Source organism: Delphinapterus leucas, chromosome 5 (assembly GCF_059928025.1).
Source record: "Delphinapterus leucas isolate spDelLeu-1000000601 "Yukka" chromosome 5, BTC_Dleu_Yukka2, whole genome shotgun sequence".
NCBI classification, from domain to species: domain Eukaryota; kingdom Metazoa; phylum Chordata; class Mammalia; order Artiodactyla; family Monodontidae; genus Delphinapterus; species Delphinapterus leucas.
In genome coordinates this window covers 1,759,083-1,777,201 of record NC_143133.1, presented here as the reverse complement: position 1 = coordinate 1,777,201, position 18,119 = coordinate 1,759,083, and the positions used below count along the sequence as shown (strand labels likewise).

The window sequence follows — 18,119 nt, the reverse complement described above, 5'->3', positions numbered from 1 at the left end:
ACCCTATCCAAGAATTTTTTTTAAATTACAGTGGCTGCTCCATCACTGGTTATAGCTAGTTTTCCCACAAAACCCTGCTTATTAAAGAAGTCGTTTCAGAATATATATGCTCTAGGCTATTCAGCAGCTCACACACACACAAAAGTACTCAATCTGAATCTACCAAAAAGCATAAGCTGAAAACTGTTAAGAAACAACGGTGTTTGCATCATCCCAGGGCAAACCCTCCACACATCATTTATTCTAATAATTTACTTCTTGCAAATCTTCTGCAATATATTCTATGAATACCCCAAAAGTATTTGCTATCAAAGGAATGTGTTTATTTTGTTGCCATTTTGCTTCCCGGGAATTATTCAGCCCTTCTGCCTACTCCTTCACTCCCAGCTGGAAGAGCTGGATTTCCCAGTGCGTGCGTGTGGCCCTTTTGTCTGTTAGTATTAGACAAGTACAGAAGATGCTCTGGATTAGCTTGACCAGCTCCATGGCTGAGTAAAGTACTTTTGTTCTGCAAATCATTCTCAGCAGCGCAGCCTAGAGACCCTGTTCCACCAGCCCTTTCCAAAATGTTGTATGTTCCTGATTCTCCGTATTAAATGCCTGTCTGTGCAAAACTGGCTGCAGTTGCTCCTGCAACTGAACCTTATAGAAATGTAAGTTGCCTCAGAAGGAGTTTATCCTTAAGCTTAATGAAATTTTATAAAGTACTCGATGGAACATTATATGACTTTAAACACTGCTGCAAAATGCATAGGTGCTGTTTCTCTTCCAGATGCTTAGTCTGTAAATATTCTGCTGACTGTGAAGGCTATATACTTTCCTTCTCTAAATCTCAAGACAAGATAACCACTTTGGGGCTTCCCTGGTGGCGCAGTGGTTAAGAACCCGCCTGCCAATGCAGGGGACACGGGTTCGAGCCCTGGTCTGGGAAGATCCCACATGCCGCGGAGCAACTAAGCCCGTGCGCCACAACCACTGAGCCTGCGCTCTAGAGCCCGCGAGCCACAACTACTGAAGCCCGCGCGCCTAGAGCCCATGCTCCGCAACAAGAGAAGCCACCGCAATGAGAAACCCGCGCACCACGACAAAGAGTAGCCCCCGCTCACTGCAACTAGAGGAAGCCAGCGCGCAGCAGCAATGAAGACCCAACGCAGCAAAAAATAAATGAAATAAATAAATTTTTTAAAAAGATAACCACTTTGGACATGATTAGTCATTAATAAAAGTGGATATAGGGCTTCCCTGGTGGCGCAGTGGTTGAGAGTCCACCTGCTGATGCAGGGGACACAGGTTCGTGCCCCGGTCTGGGAAGATCCCACATGCTGCGGAGCGGCTGGGCCCGTGAGCCATGGCCGCTGGGCCTGTGCATCCGGAGCCTGTGCTCCGCAGCGCGAGAGGCCACGGCAGTGAGAGGCTCGCATACCGCAAAAAAAAAAAAAAAAAAAAAGTGGATATAACTCCACACTTCTAATAATCTTTGAGAGTCAATTATTAGTTCTGCTGAGATCATTTTCTCAACCTCATTACATGGTTAATAGTTTGTGCAGGAAGTAGTAGCGGTGGCTCTGCCATCAATTTCCTTGTTGTTTCATATGCTTTCATTATGGGCAGTATCTCCAATCCAGGGTTTCTTTTAAGACTGCCTGTTTTGTGAGGACCAGTTTAATTAAAACTAGACAGCAGAAGTCATGAACGTACTTAGTGAACACTCATTAACTGTCATAGGCGGCAACACTCCGTTAAGTGAACAAACATCCTCTATTGACTCAAGGTACCTCAGAAACCACGCAAGACTCATGATTCTGAAGTGCAGATCAAGTGAGGGTGTCGGTCTCGACACACATACAAATATCCGTGAAGTGTGATGTCTTTACACTAACATGCTCTTCCTGCAGCACCAAGGAGCACCTTACTTACTCCGCGTGGGCCTCTGACGTATACCACACGTTAGAGACCCTTGCAGTGGGCAATGCGTGGTCTCTCAAAGTGTGTGACCAAAGGAGTGACAACCAGAGAATCATAAAGTTGTAAAGAACGTCAAGATTATCTAGCACAATCTTCTTACCTGAGAGATGTGTCCAATGTACAACCACATACAACTGGCCTGAGATCTTTAGAAAAAAGCTTCTCTTGATAAACTTTCTAGCAAACAAACCAGTAATAGCTAACCACTACTTTGTAATGTGGAAAGAAGAGTTTAGTCTAAACGTGGACAAGCTGAGTTCACCTGGCACAGACGAGGGGAACACAGGCCTCCGCCATCATTCTAGTGAGCACAACCATAATGGCAGACTTAATCAACCATGTGAGTTTCTAACTATGATCAGAAATCTCTACCAACACATGGTAAAAATATCAAGTGTAAGTCTGAACTTGAGAGGAAGAACGGGACATAGACTCACCTGTAACAAGGTGAGTGCTGTTAAGTGTGGGGGGAGAAGAACCAGGACACGGCCATACAAAGAAAGGCAAAAGAGAGTTCCAGAAAGGTATTATGATCAAGGTCAGATGCAACAAGCTCAAAGGCTATCAGAATTTAAAAACAACTACAGCATTTTTTAAGTATGATCACTTAATGACCTCTGGGAAGGCTGATTAAAGTGGTAGATGAAAGAGCTAGATCAGGGAGGAAAACAGGAGTTGAGGGTGAAGGAAGTAGAAGCAGTATTAACCAGTATCATTACCCATTATTTCAAGTGATTTGACAGCAATGGGTAGGACAACGCCAGACAGAAATGTGCCTAAAATGGTTAAGCAAGGTCAAGAGACAGACTGAGGGGAAAGGGAAGACGGTAAACTCAAAATCTGAATGGAAAACAACCCGGTAGAGGAGGAAAGATTCAAGACCCAGGAGAGAAAGGACAGAGAGCTTTGGAAAAGACCCTCAAGTAACATATTCACACACAAATTTTGCCCTGAGTTCCCATGGGTTAACAGACTCACTCAAATCTATCAGTTAAGAACCTCTGGAGTATAGGATTAACTTTGAAAAAAAGGACAAATGCTTTCTTCCAAATTAGAAGACAAGGACAACACATTTCAGAAAAAAGGGAAAGAGGGAGAAATCGCAGGAGCTCACATCAGCTGGCCTGGATCCCAGAGCAGCGTTTTCTGAGTATGTACTATATACCAAGTAAGCCACAGAGCACGGTTTACAGAAAACATTCCAATAACCCAGGGAGTGCAATCCAGCCTAAGCCAGGGCTGTGGCCAAGCTAAGGACAGGTACCAAGGGAACCCAGAGGGAGGCAACAGCCTGGCCTAGGGTGCTGAAGGCAACACTTCCCACACGGACGGACGGCACATGACCTCCTCCTGGAGAGACGGCTTGTTAACTGGGCAGTGAAGGCAGAGAAACACTGCTCAGAAGCAGCACCGGGAAAGGCACAGCAGACACGGCCGTTCACACTGTGCAGGCCGCACCGTACAGGCAGAGCAACATGGCTACCGTGGTGCCAGACAAAGGTGGCGGCAGCAGCGGAACAACAAGGCAGAAGGAAGCTAGCTAGGAGCAAGAAGGATGAGAACCTGTCCGTCAGCCAGTCTGGCAGACGAGGCGCCGTAGGAAGAGCAAGTGAAGGTGGCATCAAAGAAAAGGGAAGGCTTCCAGCTACTCAGGCCAGCGGCAGGTTTATGTGTAGAAAAGGTGAAGAAAGTAGTAGCAAAGCCTGACTTAGAGACAGACAAGACGTACAGACTGGGATGAGAATAAGCAAGACTAGAATAACAGGAGGATTTTATATCTTGGGTGACTACTGATAAGTAATGAACGCCACCAGGAGCTGAAAGGTACAAGAGAGGACCCTCCCTAGGACAATTAAAAGAAGTTTTCAAAGTCAACTCTTTGGGCCTCACTTTCCTCAGCTAGCAAATACTGTCTCAGCAATAAATGTGTGTTCTGCTGTTGTCCCGCCCAGTTCTAAAGTTCTATGAGTCTATGATTTGCCAATCCCAGCATTCCAACTGGAACACTGGTACGGGCATCAGTAAATGTGCAAACGCATAAAGGAGTATCAAATCATGGTTTGCAGAGAGGCATGTAATTGGAATGACTGGTTGACAGATCCAACCTTGCTATTTTTCTTTTTAAAAGTGAGATACAATTGTTCTTTTAAAGGAAAGGAGTATATTGGGGAGTTCTCTGGTGGTCTAGCAGTTAGGATCCGGCGCTTTCCCTGCTGTGGCCCGGGTTCAGTCCCTGGTTGGGGAACTGAGATCCTGCAAGCCACCCAGCGCAGCCAAACGAAAAAAAATAACAGAGAATATTGACAGTAACTACAATTTAAACCACTTAATGAGTAATGCTGCTTTTTATGCTTTTAAAAACAGAAACCAACAACAATATTATAAAGAAAGTCAAGAATTCACTTATGGAATGTCTTTATCCAAGGCAACCAAACAGCTTTGGCAAAGGGCTGGTAACTCCCTTCTCTAAGCTGTCCTGAGCATCAACTAGGGATGTACCTGCACTGACAGGTCACCCCCTTCAGTAATCTCTAAAGAGGGGGCTAAGCTCTCAGCAGGAACTTGTAGACAGTGTTTCCCTTGCTGGGCTACTTTCACCACAGTGGAATAACAGCCAAGCACCTCTAGAGAAAAAAATTAGCTTGTCGCAAACTATTAAATAGTTAACGATCTCACTGAATTTTAAAATAAATATAGGGACTTCCCTGGTGGCACAGTGGTTAAGAATCCGCCTGCCAATGCAGGGGACAGGGGTTCGAGCCCTGGTCTGGGAAGATTCCACATGCCATGGAGCAACTAAGCCCGTGCACCACAACCACTGAGCCTGCGTTCTAGAGCCCGCAAACCACAACTACTGAGCCCATGCACCTAGAGCCTGTGCTCCACAACAAAGAGAAGCCACCGCAATGAGAAGTCCGCGCACCGCAACGAGGAGTAGCCCCTGCTCACCGCAACTAGAGAAAGCCCGCGCGCAGCAACCAAGACCCAATGGAGCCAAAAATAAATACAATTTAAAACTAAATAAAATTAATATAATATTACTACTATATTTTAAACGTAAGTACTAATTTGCTTTTGTAGAACATTCTTGAGGAAAATAAAAACCAATATTCCCATTTCATAGATGAGGCAGCTAAAAATAATTAAAATTCTAAATCACTAAATGCAATGTGGTGTCCTGAATTCAATCCAGGAACAGAAATAGGTAATTTGTGGAAAAATCAGTGAAACCCAAATAAAGTCTGTAGTTAACAATATTGTACCAATTTTAATTCCTTAGTTTTGACAAATATACAAAGGTTAAGGGAGACGTCAACATTAGGGAAAGTTGGTTGAAGGGGCTATGAGAACTCTCTATACTAACTTGGAAACTTTTCTGTAAGTCTAAAATTACTCCAAAATAAAAAGGTTGTTAAAAAAAACCCTGGGCCATCGGAAGTTAAATTCCTTAACTTCTCATTCAGTTTCAAGATGTAACTAATAATGTACTCAAATCAAGAGAAAAATGTTCTCTGTGTTCTATGAATGAGAAAAAGTTAATTTCCACAGGAGGTGTGATAATTCAATGCCACAAATATTACTGGAATTACTCTAAGACAACCTAGAAACTAACATTGATTTGGACTGTTAAAAAAAAAAAGTCTCGTAGGCTCATGAAATACAAATTATTCAATTTCAGCTCATTCTGGTTATATGGTCTCTAAAATAAAGTCACCTTGTGTCTCCATCTGTATTCAGAAAGCCTACAGAGTCAAAAAAAAGTCCAACAGAGAGAGTCATACAATGCAGAGAAGCACCCCACACTAGCACCAAATAGATATTCAATTAGTAATCAAGCCAGGAAAAAAGGCCTCAAGTTAATAAACATATTCCAAGTAAATGAAATACAAGTAAAGATGAAAATATGAATATGAATGATTAATGAAAATCAAGCAGCTGTCTATAAGAAACTCACTTCAAATAAAAGTATATAGGTAAGTAAAAAGGAAAAGAAGAACATATACCATGCAAATACCAATTAAAAGAAAGCTGGAATGGCTATGCTAGTATCAGACAAAGCAGTCTTCAGAGCCAAGAAAACTACCAGGGATAAGAGGAACATAAATGAAAAATAGGGTCAAGTCACCAAGAAGACACAACAAACATATATGTATATGCACCAAACATGAGATCTTCAAAGTACATGAAGCAAAAACTAAACAAACTGTAAGGAGAAATGAAGACATCCACAATTTTAGCCAGACTTCAGCACTCCTCTCTCAGCAATTGACAGAACTAGTAAACAAAAAATCATCAAGAATATAGAATTGATGCATAACTGATTCACTCTGCTGTACACCTGAAATTAACACAACATTGTAAATCAACTATACACTAATACAAATTTTTAAAAGGAAGGAATATAGCATTAAACAAAAAAATCTACCTGACATTTGAGAGATCATTCCACTCAATAATAGCAGAATAGGGACTTCCCTGATGGCGCAGTGGTTAAGAATCCGCCTTCCAATTCAGGGTACACAGGTTCGAGCCCTGGTCCAGGAAGATCCCACATGCCGTAGAGAAACTAAGCCCGTGTGCCACAACTACTAAGCCTGCGAGCTGCAACTGCTGAGCCCGCGTGTCACAATTACTGAAGCCCATGCTCCGCAACAAGAGAAGCCACCACAATGAGACGTCTGCGCACCACAACGAAGAGTAGCCCCCACTCACCGTGACCACAGAAAGCCCACGTGCAGCAATGAAGACCCAATGTAGACAAAAATAAATAAATAAATAATTTAAAATAATAATAGCAGAATATACATGTTTTAAGTGCATAAGTAATACTCACCAAGATAGACCATAAAAACCTTAAAATTCTTCAAATAATTAAAATCATAAAAGCATGTTCTCTGGCCATACTGGAATTAGACTAGCACACAGAAACATGATAACAGGAAATTCAAGAACATACTTTTAAATAACCCGTGAAACAGAAAGATTCAAGGGAAATTAGAAAATGTTTTAAACTGAATGAAAATGAAAGTACAACATACCAAAATTTATGGGATGAAGCTAAATTATGGCTAAGAGGGAAGTTTATAGCATGTGTATATATACATATATATATGTATATATACACACACACATATATATATAAAGATATGTATATTGAGAATATGTATATTAGGAAAGAAAAATAGTTTCAAATCAATAATCTAAGCTTCTACTTTAAGGAATCAGAAAAGAAAAATCAAAATAAACCCAAAGAAAGAAATAAGGCAAAGAATAAAATAAAAATTTAAAAAAAAAATTTTTTTTTAATAATGAAATGAGGGCTTCCCAGGTGGCGCAGTGGTTGAGAGTCCGCCTGCCGATGCAGGGGACACGGGTTCGTGCCCCGGTCCGGGAGGATCCCACATGCCGCGGAGTGGCCAGGCCTGTGAGCCATGGTTGCTGAGCCTGCGCGTCCGGAGCCTGTGCTCCGCGGTGGGAGAGGCCACAACAGTGAGAGGCCCGCGTACCGCAAAAAAAAAAAAGAAATCAAAAAAGAAAGATAATAGAAAAAAATCAACAAAACTAAAAGTTGGTTCTTTAAAAAGATTAAAAACTTGAGGAACTTCTACAAGACTGGCAGAAAAGAGAGAAGACAAATTGCCAATATCAGGAATCAAAGAGAGGACACAGACCTCCACAGACATTAAAAGGATAAAAGGAACACTACCGACAATTCTGCACACATAAACTCAGCAACTAAGTTGAAATGAAACAATTCTTTGAAAAGCACAAACTACTAAAATAGAAGGGAACGATTCTTAATTTGCTTTATGAGGCCAGCATTATACTAACACCAAAGCCAGGCAAGGACAATATAAGGAAACTACTTACGTATATCTTATAAAAAATAGATACAACAAAGCACAACAAAATATTAGTAAAGTGAATCCAGCAATTAATTTAAAACGAGTAATATACCACGATCAAGCAGGGTTTATTCCAGGAATGCAAAGCTGGCTCAATATCCAATAATCAAAAATGTGATCTACCCCATTAACAGACTAAAAAAGAAAAAACACACGGTTATATCAATAGATTCAAAAACCACTTGGCAAATTTTAACACCTATTGAGAAAATTCTCAGCAAACTAGAAATAGAAACTTCCTCAACATAATAATGGGCATCTACAAAAAAATCTACAATAGACATCACACTTTATTATGAAAGACTGAATGCTTTCCCCCTAAAGTCAGAAACAAGGAAATTGTACTAAAAGCCCTATCCAGTGCAATAAAGAAAGAAAAAGAAATAAAAGGCATACAGAATAGGAAACAAAAAAATTCACTATTCACAGACACAATTACCTACACAGAAAACCTAAACAAATCCACAAAAAAACTCTTCAGAATATGTGATTTTAGCAAGATCAACAGACAGAAGTTGAACACAAAAATTAATCACGTCTTTATATACCAGCAATGAATAAAAAATAACTGAAATTCTTAAAAACACCATTTACAAAAGTTGAAAAAAAAATGAAATAATTTATGAATCTAAAAGACATGTACAGGATGTGTATGCTGAAAACTATGAAACACTGATGAAAGAAATCAAAGATGTGCTATACATAAATTCTATCTCAATTTAAAAAAGAATCAAAGATAATCAAATAAATAGAAACACACACAATGTTCGCAGACTGGAAGATTCAACACTGTTAACGTGTCAATTCTCCATCAAATTGATCTACAGATTTAAGGCTACTCCTATCAAAGCCCAGCAGAATTATCTGTAGACTCAGACAAGCTGATTCTAAAATACCTGGAAAAGCAAAATGACTAAATAGCAAAAACAATTTTTTTTAAGTTGGAGGAATCACCTTGTTAATTTTTTAAGACTCACAGTAATTAAGACAATGTGGCATAGGCAATGGGATAAACCCATAGATCAATGGAACAGAATACAGTCCAGAAATAACCCACACAAATAAGGTTAACTGATTTCTGACACAAGTGAAAAGTCAATTCTATGGACAAAGGGTATCCTTTCAACAAATGGGTTTGGAACAAACCTGACAACTATATGGGGGGAGAAAAAAAAGAACCCCTACCCAAATCTGATACCTTATACAAAATTAACTCAAAATAAATAATAGACCTAAATGTACAGCTATGGCATTTTTAGAATATAGGAATAAAATCTTTATGAGGTTTTACAAAAGAAAGAGTTCTTAGACATGATACCAAAAAGTAGGACCCAAAAAAATAACTAGGAAGCCGAACTTCATCAAAATTTAATTTTTTTTCTTCGCAAAAAAAAAAAACAAACCCAAAAAACAGTTAATAAAGTATAAAAACTAGCTACCGGGACTTCCCTAGTGGCCCAGTGGTTGGGACTCTGTGCTCCCAATGCACGGGGCCTGGATTCTATCCCTGGTCGGGGAACTAGATCCCACATGCATGCCGCAACTGAGACCTGGTGCAGCCAAATAAATAATACATATTAAAAAAAAAAAAAAAGACTAGCTACAGACTGAAAGGAAATGTTTGCAAATCACAAATCTGACATAGGACTCATAACCAGAATTATAAAGAACTCTCAAAACTCAAAACTAAGAAAATAAAACAACTCAATTAAAAATAAGCAAAGTCCTAAAATAAATAAATAAATAAAAATAAGCAAAGTCTTAAACACTTCACCCAAGAGTATACAAGAATGGCAAATAAACAAGTGAAAAGTGTTCAATAACAGTAGTCACTAGGGAGGGACTTCCCTGGTGGTGCAGTGGTTAAAAATCCACCTGCCAATGCAGGGGGCATGGTTCAATCTCTGGTCCAGGAAGATCCCACATGCTGCGGAGCAACTAAGCCCATGCGCCACAACTTCTTAGCCTGCACTCTAGAGCACGAGAGCCACAACTACTGAGCCTGCGCACCTAGAGCCTGTGCTCCGCAACGAGAAGCCACCGCAATGAGAAGCTCACTCACCACAACAAAGAGCAGCCCCCGCTTGCCGCAACTAGAGAAAGCCCGCGCAAAGCAATGAAGACCCAACGCAGCCAAAAATTAATTTTTTAAAAATAATTGGCACTAGGGAAATGTAAATTAAAACCACAACACCACTACACACCTATTTATTAATGGTTAAAATAATATCTACTGACAATAACAAGTGCTAGCACGGATGCAGAGCAACTGAACTCTCATCATTGCTGGTGGGAAGTCGAAATGGTGCAGCCACTCTGGAAAATAGTCTGGCAGTTTCTTATAATGTTACCACATGACCCTGCTCCCACTCCTTGGTATCTACCCTAGAGAAATGAAAATTTACTGTCACACAAAAACCTGTACACATATGTTTTATAGCAGCTCTATTTATTATCATCAAAAACTAACAGAAGCCCAATGTCCACCAATGGGAGAATGGATAACTGTGGTACATCCATACAACAGAATACTTGACAGTAAAAAGGAACAAACTACTCATACCTGCAACAACCTGGATGAATCTCAAAGTGACTAAGCTTAGTGAAAGGAACCAGCCTCAGGAAGTTACATACTAGGGACTTCCCTGGTGGTCCAGTGGTTAAGACTTCGGGTGGGGGTTGATCCCTGGTCGGGGACCTAAGATCCCACATGACTTGCGGCCAAAAAACCAAAACATAAAGCAGAAGCAATACTGTAACAAATTCAATAAAGACTTTAAAAATAGTCCACATCAAAAAAAAAAAAACTTACATACTGTATGATTCCATTTATATGACCTCCCCAGAAGACAAATGCACAGTAAGTGGCTGTCCAGAGTTTAGGGGTGGGGGAAGAGTGTGACTGCACAGGAACAGCAGGAGGGAGCCTTTCTGGGTAATGAAACTGCTCTGTATCCTGACAGTGGTACATGAAATCACGTGTGTTAAAGTCCAAACAACTGCACATCAAAAAATATAAATTCGGGAGAGTTCCCTGGTGGCCTAGTGGTTAGGATTCCAGGCTTTCACTACTGTGGCCCAGGTTCAATCCCTGGTCAGGGAACTGAGATCCCACATGCCACAAGCCCAATATATATACATACAAAATATATTTTACTACACGTTAATTTTTTTGATTAGCGTACAGTAAAACCCCTTAGAAAACCTCTCTGGCAGTATCTACTAGAGTCAAACCACATGTATACCTAGCAAATCCACTTAGGGTATATGCTCAACAAAAAGGAACACTCTTATCCACCAAAAACATGTACAGGAATGTGCATATCAGCTTGATTCATACCAGCCATAAAATAAAATAAGCCAAATGTCCATCAACATTAGAATGGATAAATTGTGGAATATTCACGCAATGGAAAACTGCATGCCATGGAAAAGAATGATGACTTGCTACATCAACAACACGGATGCATCTCAAATATGATGTTCAGCCAAACAGCACCAGCACAGAGTACTTTTAAGTGAAATTCAAAAACAGGCAAAACACATGAGAAAGTGGTAGGGATGACGAGGAAGAGAACAAGGGCACATTCTAGCATACTGGGAATATTCTTTATCTATATTCTGGATGTTGAAATATTGGTCCCATGGGTGTACACATACACAGAATACTGCATCACAGGGATGCTCTCTGCAGCTTTACCCACTGTCAAACTTAGCTAAATCACATAAGGTTCTAGATCTTTACTTCCTCAGGTCACTAAGGCAAATGTGCACTAGACAGTAATGACTAAACCTCATTTCGTCACGGCAGCTATCTCTACAACACAGGGAAGGCCTCTAAGTGCATCCCAGTATACCCCAAGATACATAATCACACCAGCTGACCACAGGATACACTGTATGGTGGCCTTTAAACATTAATAACATTATCTCCTTCTTGCCACCTTTTCAGCAATGAAAGAGGATTTACGTTATTACAAATGCTCCCTACACTACATGTTTCTCTGACTGTAATATCACTGTTCGAAATGTACTTTGATCCCTACCCCAAACAGTTTCCTTTTATAAACCTCTAACAGCATTACAAAAATAGTCCTAAATTCCCATTTGAGCTCTCCAAAAGTGTAAATTTTATGTAATTTGATATCCCAACAGCTAATAACATGGATCAATTTCCACAATACAAAAATTTTGGTAAATAATATGTGTATGACTTAATTTTGCACACCGATTCAACTACAGAATTCTGATGGTATAAATATTTTTATTGTGTGTAAATACCTAAATGTTTAACTGTTAAAGAGTGGGAAAAGCCAAAATCAGTTTTATTTGAAAAACTGTTGGTAATATCAGGTTGTAAAAGTATCATTCACCTTTTTGGCCATAAGTAATATTCATTGTAGAAAAGTCTTAAAGCTTGAGGCATGTGCCAAAAGGAAAAAAGAAAGCCATCAGAACTTCCACCACAAAATATTTTGATGTGTATACCCTATTAGACCTTCCTATGCAAATATATATACACACAGACACTTTACAAAAATGGCCATGCCATGCCGCCTGCAGGATTCAGTTTTCTTTTTTTTTTTTTTGGCCATGCCATGCGGCTTGCAGGATTTAGTTCCCGGACCAGAGATTGAACCTGGGTCCTCAGCAGTGAAAGCGTGGATTCCTAACCACTGGACCCCCAGGAAATTCCCACAAACACTGTTTTCTATTTTGTAAGCTTTTCTCTTTCTTAATACATCATGAACACTATGCAAATTACATTTTAAAATAGAAATGCAAAAAAGTAAGATATTTTCATGATATCCTTCACCTACCAAGTTTCTACTCAGGGCTAACCCTTTATTGTCACATTAGAGCAGACCAGCACACTAGGCTGTTAAGAGCGGGACTTGTCCGAGACGCATGTCATCATTTTTACGTCATCATTTCACAAGTGGGAACGCTTCAACAATAACATCCTGCAGCAGAGCCCTATAAAGCAAGCCAGGCCAGCCTCCTGAAAACAGCCATCAAGCACATGCACAGCGCTGTGTGCCACTAGGCACTGTGTAAGCACCTTCCAGCCTCCACGTGCTTAATTCTTCCAACAACCCTAGGAGCCGGAAGCCAAACCACCTAGAAAACCACAGCCTGTGAGGCTCTGCCTGAGGGCACAGAACCTATCAAGTTTGTGTCCCCTGAGCTTTGTACACCAGAGTTTTGTTGTGGGCCAAGGACTCTATAAGCTAAGTTACGTTTTCCTACTTATCCTACAGCCCTCATTTCTTTGTAGAAGCCACCTACATGCAAAAATGCCCTCTTTGCCTCAGAAGCCGCCTCTGATGAAGGTGGTCCTGGGTCTAACGCTCAGTGCTGTGCCCAGCACACTGGGCAGTGGGCCTAAGACCCCTCCTGAGAATCAAGACAGTCCTTACACTCTTACTTCTCTTAGACACCTTCTGCCCCGGTGACCCAATATGAAATGGAAACATGCACCCCAAGAGTCATAAGCCTCTCTGGGAAATGCAGGGCCAGCACCCATTCACCATTACTTGTTGACAAACACTGTCTTGGGTGCCTGTTCTGCCCTAGATAAGGTGTCCCAAAAAGCTCACCATCTGTAGGGAAACAATTCAGAGGTTTCAGAATTACATGAAGAATTTTTGTGATTGGCATCACCCTGTTACCATAAAGAGTATCTTTGATGCACTATTATTAAAACACTTGTGAAGAAATTTTAAAACTAAAGACATAGCTTTAAAACTTTAAAATATAGTAAAAGAGAATGTTTTTAAAGGTTCAGGTCACAACTCAACAGTACATAAGTAAAATAATGTTAATAATTCATTAATAAAATACAACCAGCATTTTATTAATGAAATTGAACAAAAAAGAAAAGATCAAAAAGTATCAGAGTATTGTTCTGTAAAACCTGCTGTGAGTGTGTCTGGTATATTTTACTGCTGATAGTGGGTCATGGTCAAAACCCTGGATTCGTAAGTTTAATAGAAAACAGTCTTGTCAAACAAAAATAATACTAGGCGTATGGTTATGTGACTTCAAAAGTGTGATTAGAATAATAACTGAGGGCTTCCCTGGTGGCGCAGTGGTTGAGAATCCGCCTGCCAATGCAGGGGACACGGGTTCGAGCCCTGGTCCGGGAAGATATCACATGCCGTGGAGCAACTCAACCCGTGCGCCACAACTACTGAGCCTGCACTCTGGAGCCCGTGAGCCACAACTACTGAGCCTGTGCTCTTGAGCCCGTGTGCCGCAACTACTGAAGCCGCGCACCTAGAGCCCATGCTCCACAACGAGAGAAGCCACCGCAGTGAGAAACCCACGCGCTGCAACGAAGAGTAGCCCCCGCTCTCAGCAACTAGAGAAAGCCCGCACACAGCAACGAAGACCCAACACAGCCAAAAATAAATAAATAAAAGGAATTATGAAAAAAAATTAGAAAAAAGAATAACTGAACGGTTATTTTAGCCAAATATTGCAAAGTAATGGGGAATTATTAAACCTGAAATAATGGTATGAAAGGCTAGCATAAGAATTTTTACTAAATCAATAAAAAGGGGTGTATTTTACACCCAACTACAGCCAATATTATAAACACTTTTGTAAAGCATTTGTTTGGGCAGACCTCCCAGCCTCCCCTCCCCAGCAGCAACAAACACTGCCCTTAATTTACACTCCATCGATGCAAATGCATAAGCCTCACCCTGGATCCCAAGAACTACACCTGTTTCGCTCTCCAGTGTACTGGAAAATGGCAACCTCCAGGGCTACAACCCAGCACCCAAAACAAATCTGACAACATAATCTAAAGGAAGCTCCAACTGCAGAGAACACTGTGTATTCGTATAATAGTATAAGCATCAGAGAGCCATGCCATATACAATGATTCCTTATCTGCTCTCACTACATATCGTTTCCAACACAACATTTAGAATCCCGCATAAAACAATTTCTATCTCGGAATTTGGCACACAAATAAATACTCCTGATGAGGCTTTTGTTGTTACTGTTGCAAATGTCTTTAAAACAACTTAATTTAACAGTCCTAACAACATAACTTTTGAAAAAAACCCATTATCTTTCAGGAGACAACTGAATGAGTGGAAATGACTGCCAACTGCATACCCACGTACCAGTACCGTGTCTTGTAAAGTGTTGTGACCAAGAGCGGAATAAAAGTGGCAGCAATCCACAACTGGCAAAGGCAGTGTGTGCTAGCTGCCTTCAAAACCAAAACAGAAAAAATTACTACTCAAATTCCTTAAGTTCAAACCCTAAATATATACCTGGGTAACCAGACCACCAATTACCTCTAAAAACTTTTTAAAAGCAGAGGCGAAGAGCCAGGGCCGCCACCTCCGAAGACTGTCAGGTATCTTTCAAATGACCGTTTGGAGAAGAACAAGAAAACTTCTAGGAGGCACTTCCCGATGATCATTCGCCAGGCGTGGAGGAGGTGGGCACCGCGAGGGAAGCCCCGCTCGTCACCTGACTCACAATTATTCTGGAATTGCACCCGAGTAACCTCAAGGACGACCTCGGCGCGGGGCGACACGGCACCAGCCCGGATCCGTGACAGCGCCGTGCAGGTGGGCAGGCGGCGCCGCGCTCCCGGGAGATGCGGCACCTGGCGCGCTGCAGCCTGGCCCGAGGCTCGGGGTGCGGGTCGGCGGCGCCTCCCACCCCGGCCCGCGGTCCCCGCCGGTCCCGCAGGAGGCTGTCAGGGCGCCACTCGCCCGTGGCCCCCGCCCCCGCCCCACCGCCGCTTACCTCGAAGTAGCCTCCGGGGGCGGCGCCGCCCGCGCCCGCGCCGAGGGGCCCGTTGGCCGCCGCCGCGCCGCCCGGGGCTGCCAGGCCCGTGGCCTGGGAGCCGCGCAGCGCCGCCGCCGGGCCGGCCTTGCCGCCGCCCGCGCCGCCGTTGCCACCGCCCGAGCCGCCGCCGCCGCCCCGCTTGTTCTTCCGGCGCTTGGCCCCGCGCTTGGCGTCGGCCGGGCTCATGGCGGGCGGGCTGGCGGGCGGGGAGGGCGCGGAGCGGGCGCGGGGCCGCGGGCGGCGGCGGAGGGCGGGGAAGGCGGGGAGGCTGAGGCAGCGGCGGGGCGCTCCGGCCGGCCGCGGGCGGGGGGCGCTGCGCGGGGTCGCCTCCGGGCGGGGAGGGCCGGGCGGGTGGGAATTGCGGGGCGGCCGCTGGGCGGGAGCAACGGCGAGTCCACCGGGCCCGGCGCCGCCGCTGACCAGAGTTAGAGTCCAATATGGCGGACACAAGGGGAAAGGGATCCCAGTTTACGTCGGGGGAGGGGGAAGGAGCGGCGGGGAGGGGGAGGGGTGTGGGCGCCCTCCCCCCCCCGCCTTACTCCGCCCTCCCGAGCGCCGCTCCCCCTCTGCCGCGCCCTCCCCGCCCGCCGTTATCTTGCGCCGGCACGCAGGCACGCCGGGAGCTGGAGTCCGCGCGCCCGCTCTGCTGCTGGGGGCGTCCAGCGCGGGGACCACGATTCCCGTCAGGACGCGCGCGACCGAGCGCCCGGACGCCGCGAGGGGCTGCGGCAGGGGAGCTGGATGCGGCGGTGACGTCACCCCGCGCTCGCGCCACTCGGCCCCACCCGAGCCGCGCGGCCTTCTGGGACCTGTAGTTGGGCGGAGTGGTCCGGCCAGCTCAGGGCCGCGTCGCCCGCGGTGGATGAACTACAAGGCTGGCGGCGAGGAGTTCCGCCTCTTTGACAGCCTCCCAGACGCCCCGCGCCCCGCGTCCCCGCCACCGGGTCTGTAGGCCGGTCCTGTCCCTGGGATGCGCCGGGCGGGCAGCTTCGGCTTTGGCCCGCCAGGAAAGGCCCGGTGACCTTGGCCCGGATCCGGGTTCGAATACGCCTCCTCCACTGGCTGGCTCGGATCTTGGGCCGGGCCCCTCGCCCGTGTCCAGGTGACTCATTGGGACGAGAATGACACTCCTCGTGGGCTAGGCGGTTCCGGAGGGCGCCTGGAAAGCACTGGCCCGGGCCGCCGTCGGGTCGGGGACCGCCCTGGGCGCTGGGGCTGCCGCGAACCGGCAGACCTTGCCGTTAGCTTAGAACCCCTGGCCCGGAGGCACCCTTCCGAGCTCGCCCTCTCCCGGAGGTCCCGTGCAGCCGTCGCCCGGCCTCCCGGTGCCTTGCGACCCTGCACGGTCCCAGGGCGGCCTAGCCATGTCTGACGACCTCGCAATCACCCCACCACAGAGGCCACGAACCCCGTCAGACCCTCCCGGGCCTTCCAGTGGGGCCGCTCCGTCTGGACCCTCCTCCTCCCCGGGCCCCTTGCCCATCATCAGCAAGCCCCAGGTACAGTTTTGCCCTTAGACCCGGGCCACAGGAGTCCCTCGCCTGGGTCCCACCCATCACAAACACCGAGACACAGAAAACATGTATGTGTTCCCCTCTTTGGTTCCATGGCTGGTTACGGGACCGAGATGCAGAGGAACTTGGTGCTAGGATGTGTAGTACGAGGGCCTCCATTTGCACTGTTTCCTGGGCCCCCCACCGTTAGCGCTGGGCCTGCCAGGTGCCACTGCCTGGCCGTTACCCTTGCCCCAGCTGCAGCCGCGGCCTTCTAATCCCCTGACCCCATTCTTCATTCCACAACCGGAATGAGTCAATGTGATCAAATTAACCCTCTCTTTAAAGCCTTTCAGAGATTCCATGTTATGTAGGCAGAATAAGACCCCTCACCCCTCCTGAAGTGTCTTGAATGACCCTGCTGCTGAAGGTAGAGTTTGAGAAGGTGGGTGGGGTGCCTGCCTTAGCACCCCACTGGGAGGGCAGTGTTTTGGGCTGCCCCCTTCCCCATACAGGCTGCGTCAGGCACTCCCCACTCGCACAGCCCCTGTGACTTCGCCTGTCAGAGCACATTGCACTGGATTGGGGTTCTTGGTGCTCACCAGTATCCCCAGAGAAGTCAAGTCTTGGGCCGGGGGTAGCATGGGAGTGTCTGCATCCTGCACCTCTGAACCCCAGCTCCTGCCAGGCAAGGGCTGGGCACACATCAATCCAGTATTTGCTGGATGAATGAATAATAATGACCATTTGTCAAGCAATTATGCACCAGCCATTCTGCCTCCTGCTATATCATCTCATCTAATCCACACAACCGTTCTCGAGATAGGCACCATTAGCCCTATATTATGGATGAGAAACTAAAGTTCAAAGATGGTGAGGGATTTGCCCAAAGTCACCCAGATAGTCAGAGGCAGGGCCCAGATTCCAATTCAGATGT

The 18,119-nt window shown here is 45.0% G+C and overlaps 1 protein-coding gene across 6 annotated transcripts in view; it reads right to left on the bottom strand.

The window, feature by feature from the left end:
- Window positions 1-16,210, bottom strand: part of FAM193A (family with sequence similarity 193 member A) — a 174,156-nt gene extending 157,946 nt beyond the window's left edge. For 2 of the 6 annotated variants that reach the window (XM_089911406.1, XM_089911407.1), the window contains exon 1: window positions 15,648-16,207. In XM_089911406.1, coding sequence (XP_089767532.1) covers window positions 15,648-15,875 — 228 coding nt within the window. In that variant the 5' untranslated portion in view covers window positions 15,876-16,207. Of the gene's footprint in view, window positions 1-15,187; window positions 15,616-15,647 lie in introns of those variants that run through there. The other 4 variants (XM_089911408.1, XM_022554880.2, XM_022554882.2 and 1 more) reach the window with 4 other exon arrangements.
- Window positions 16,211-18,119: the final 1,909 nt, after the last annotated feature.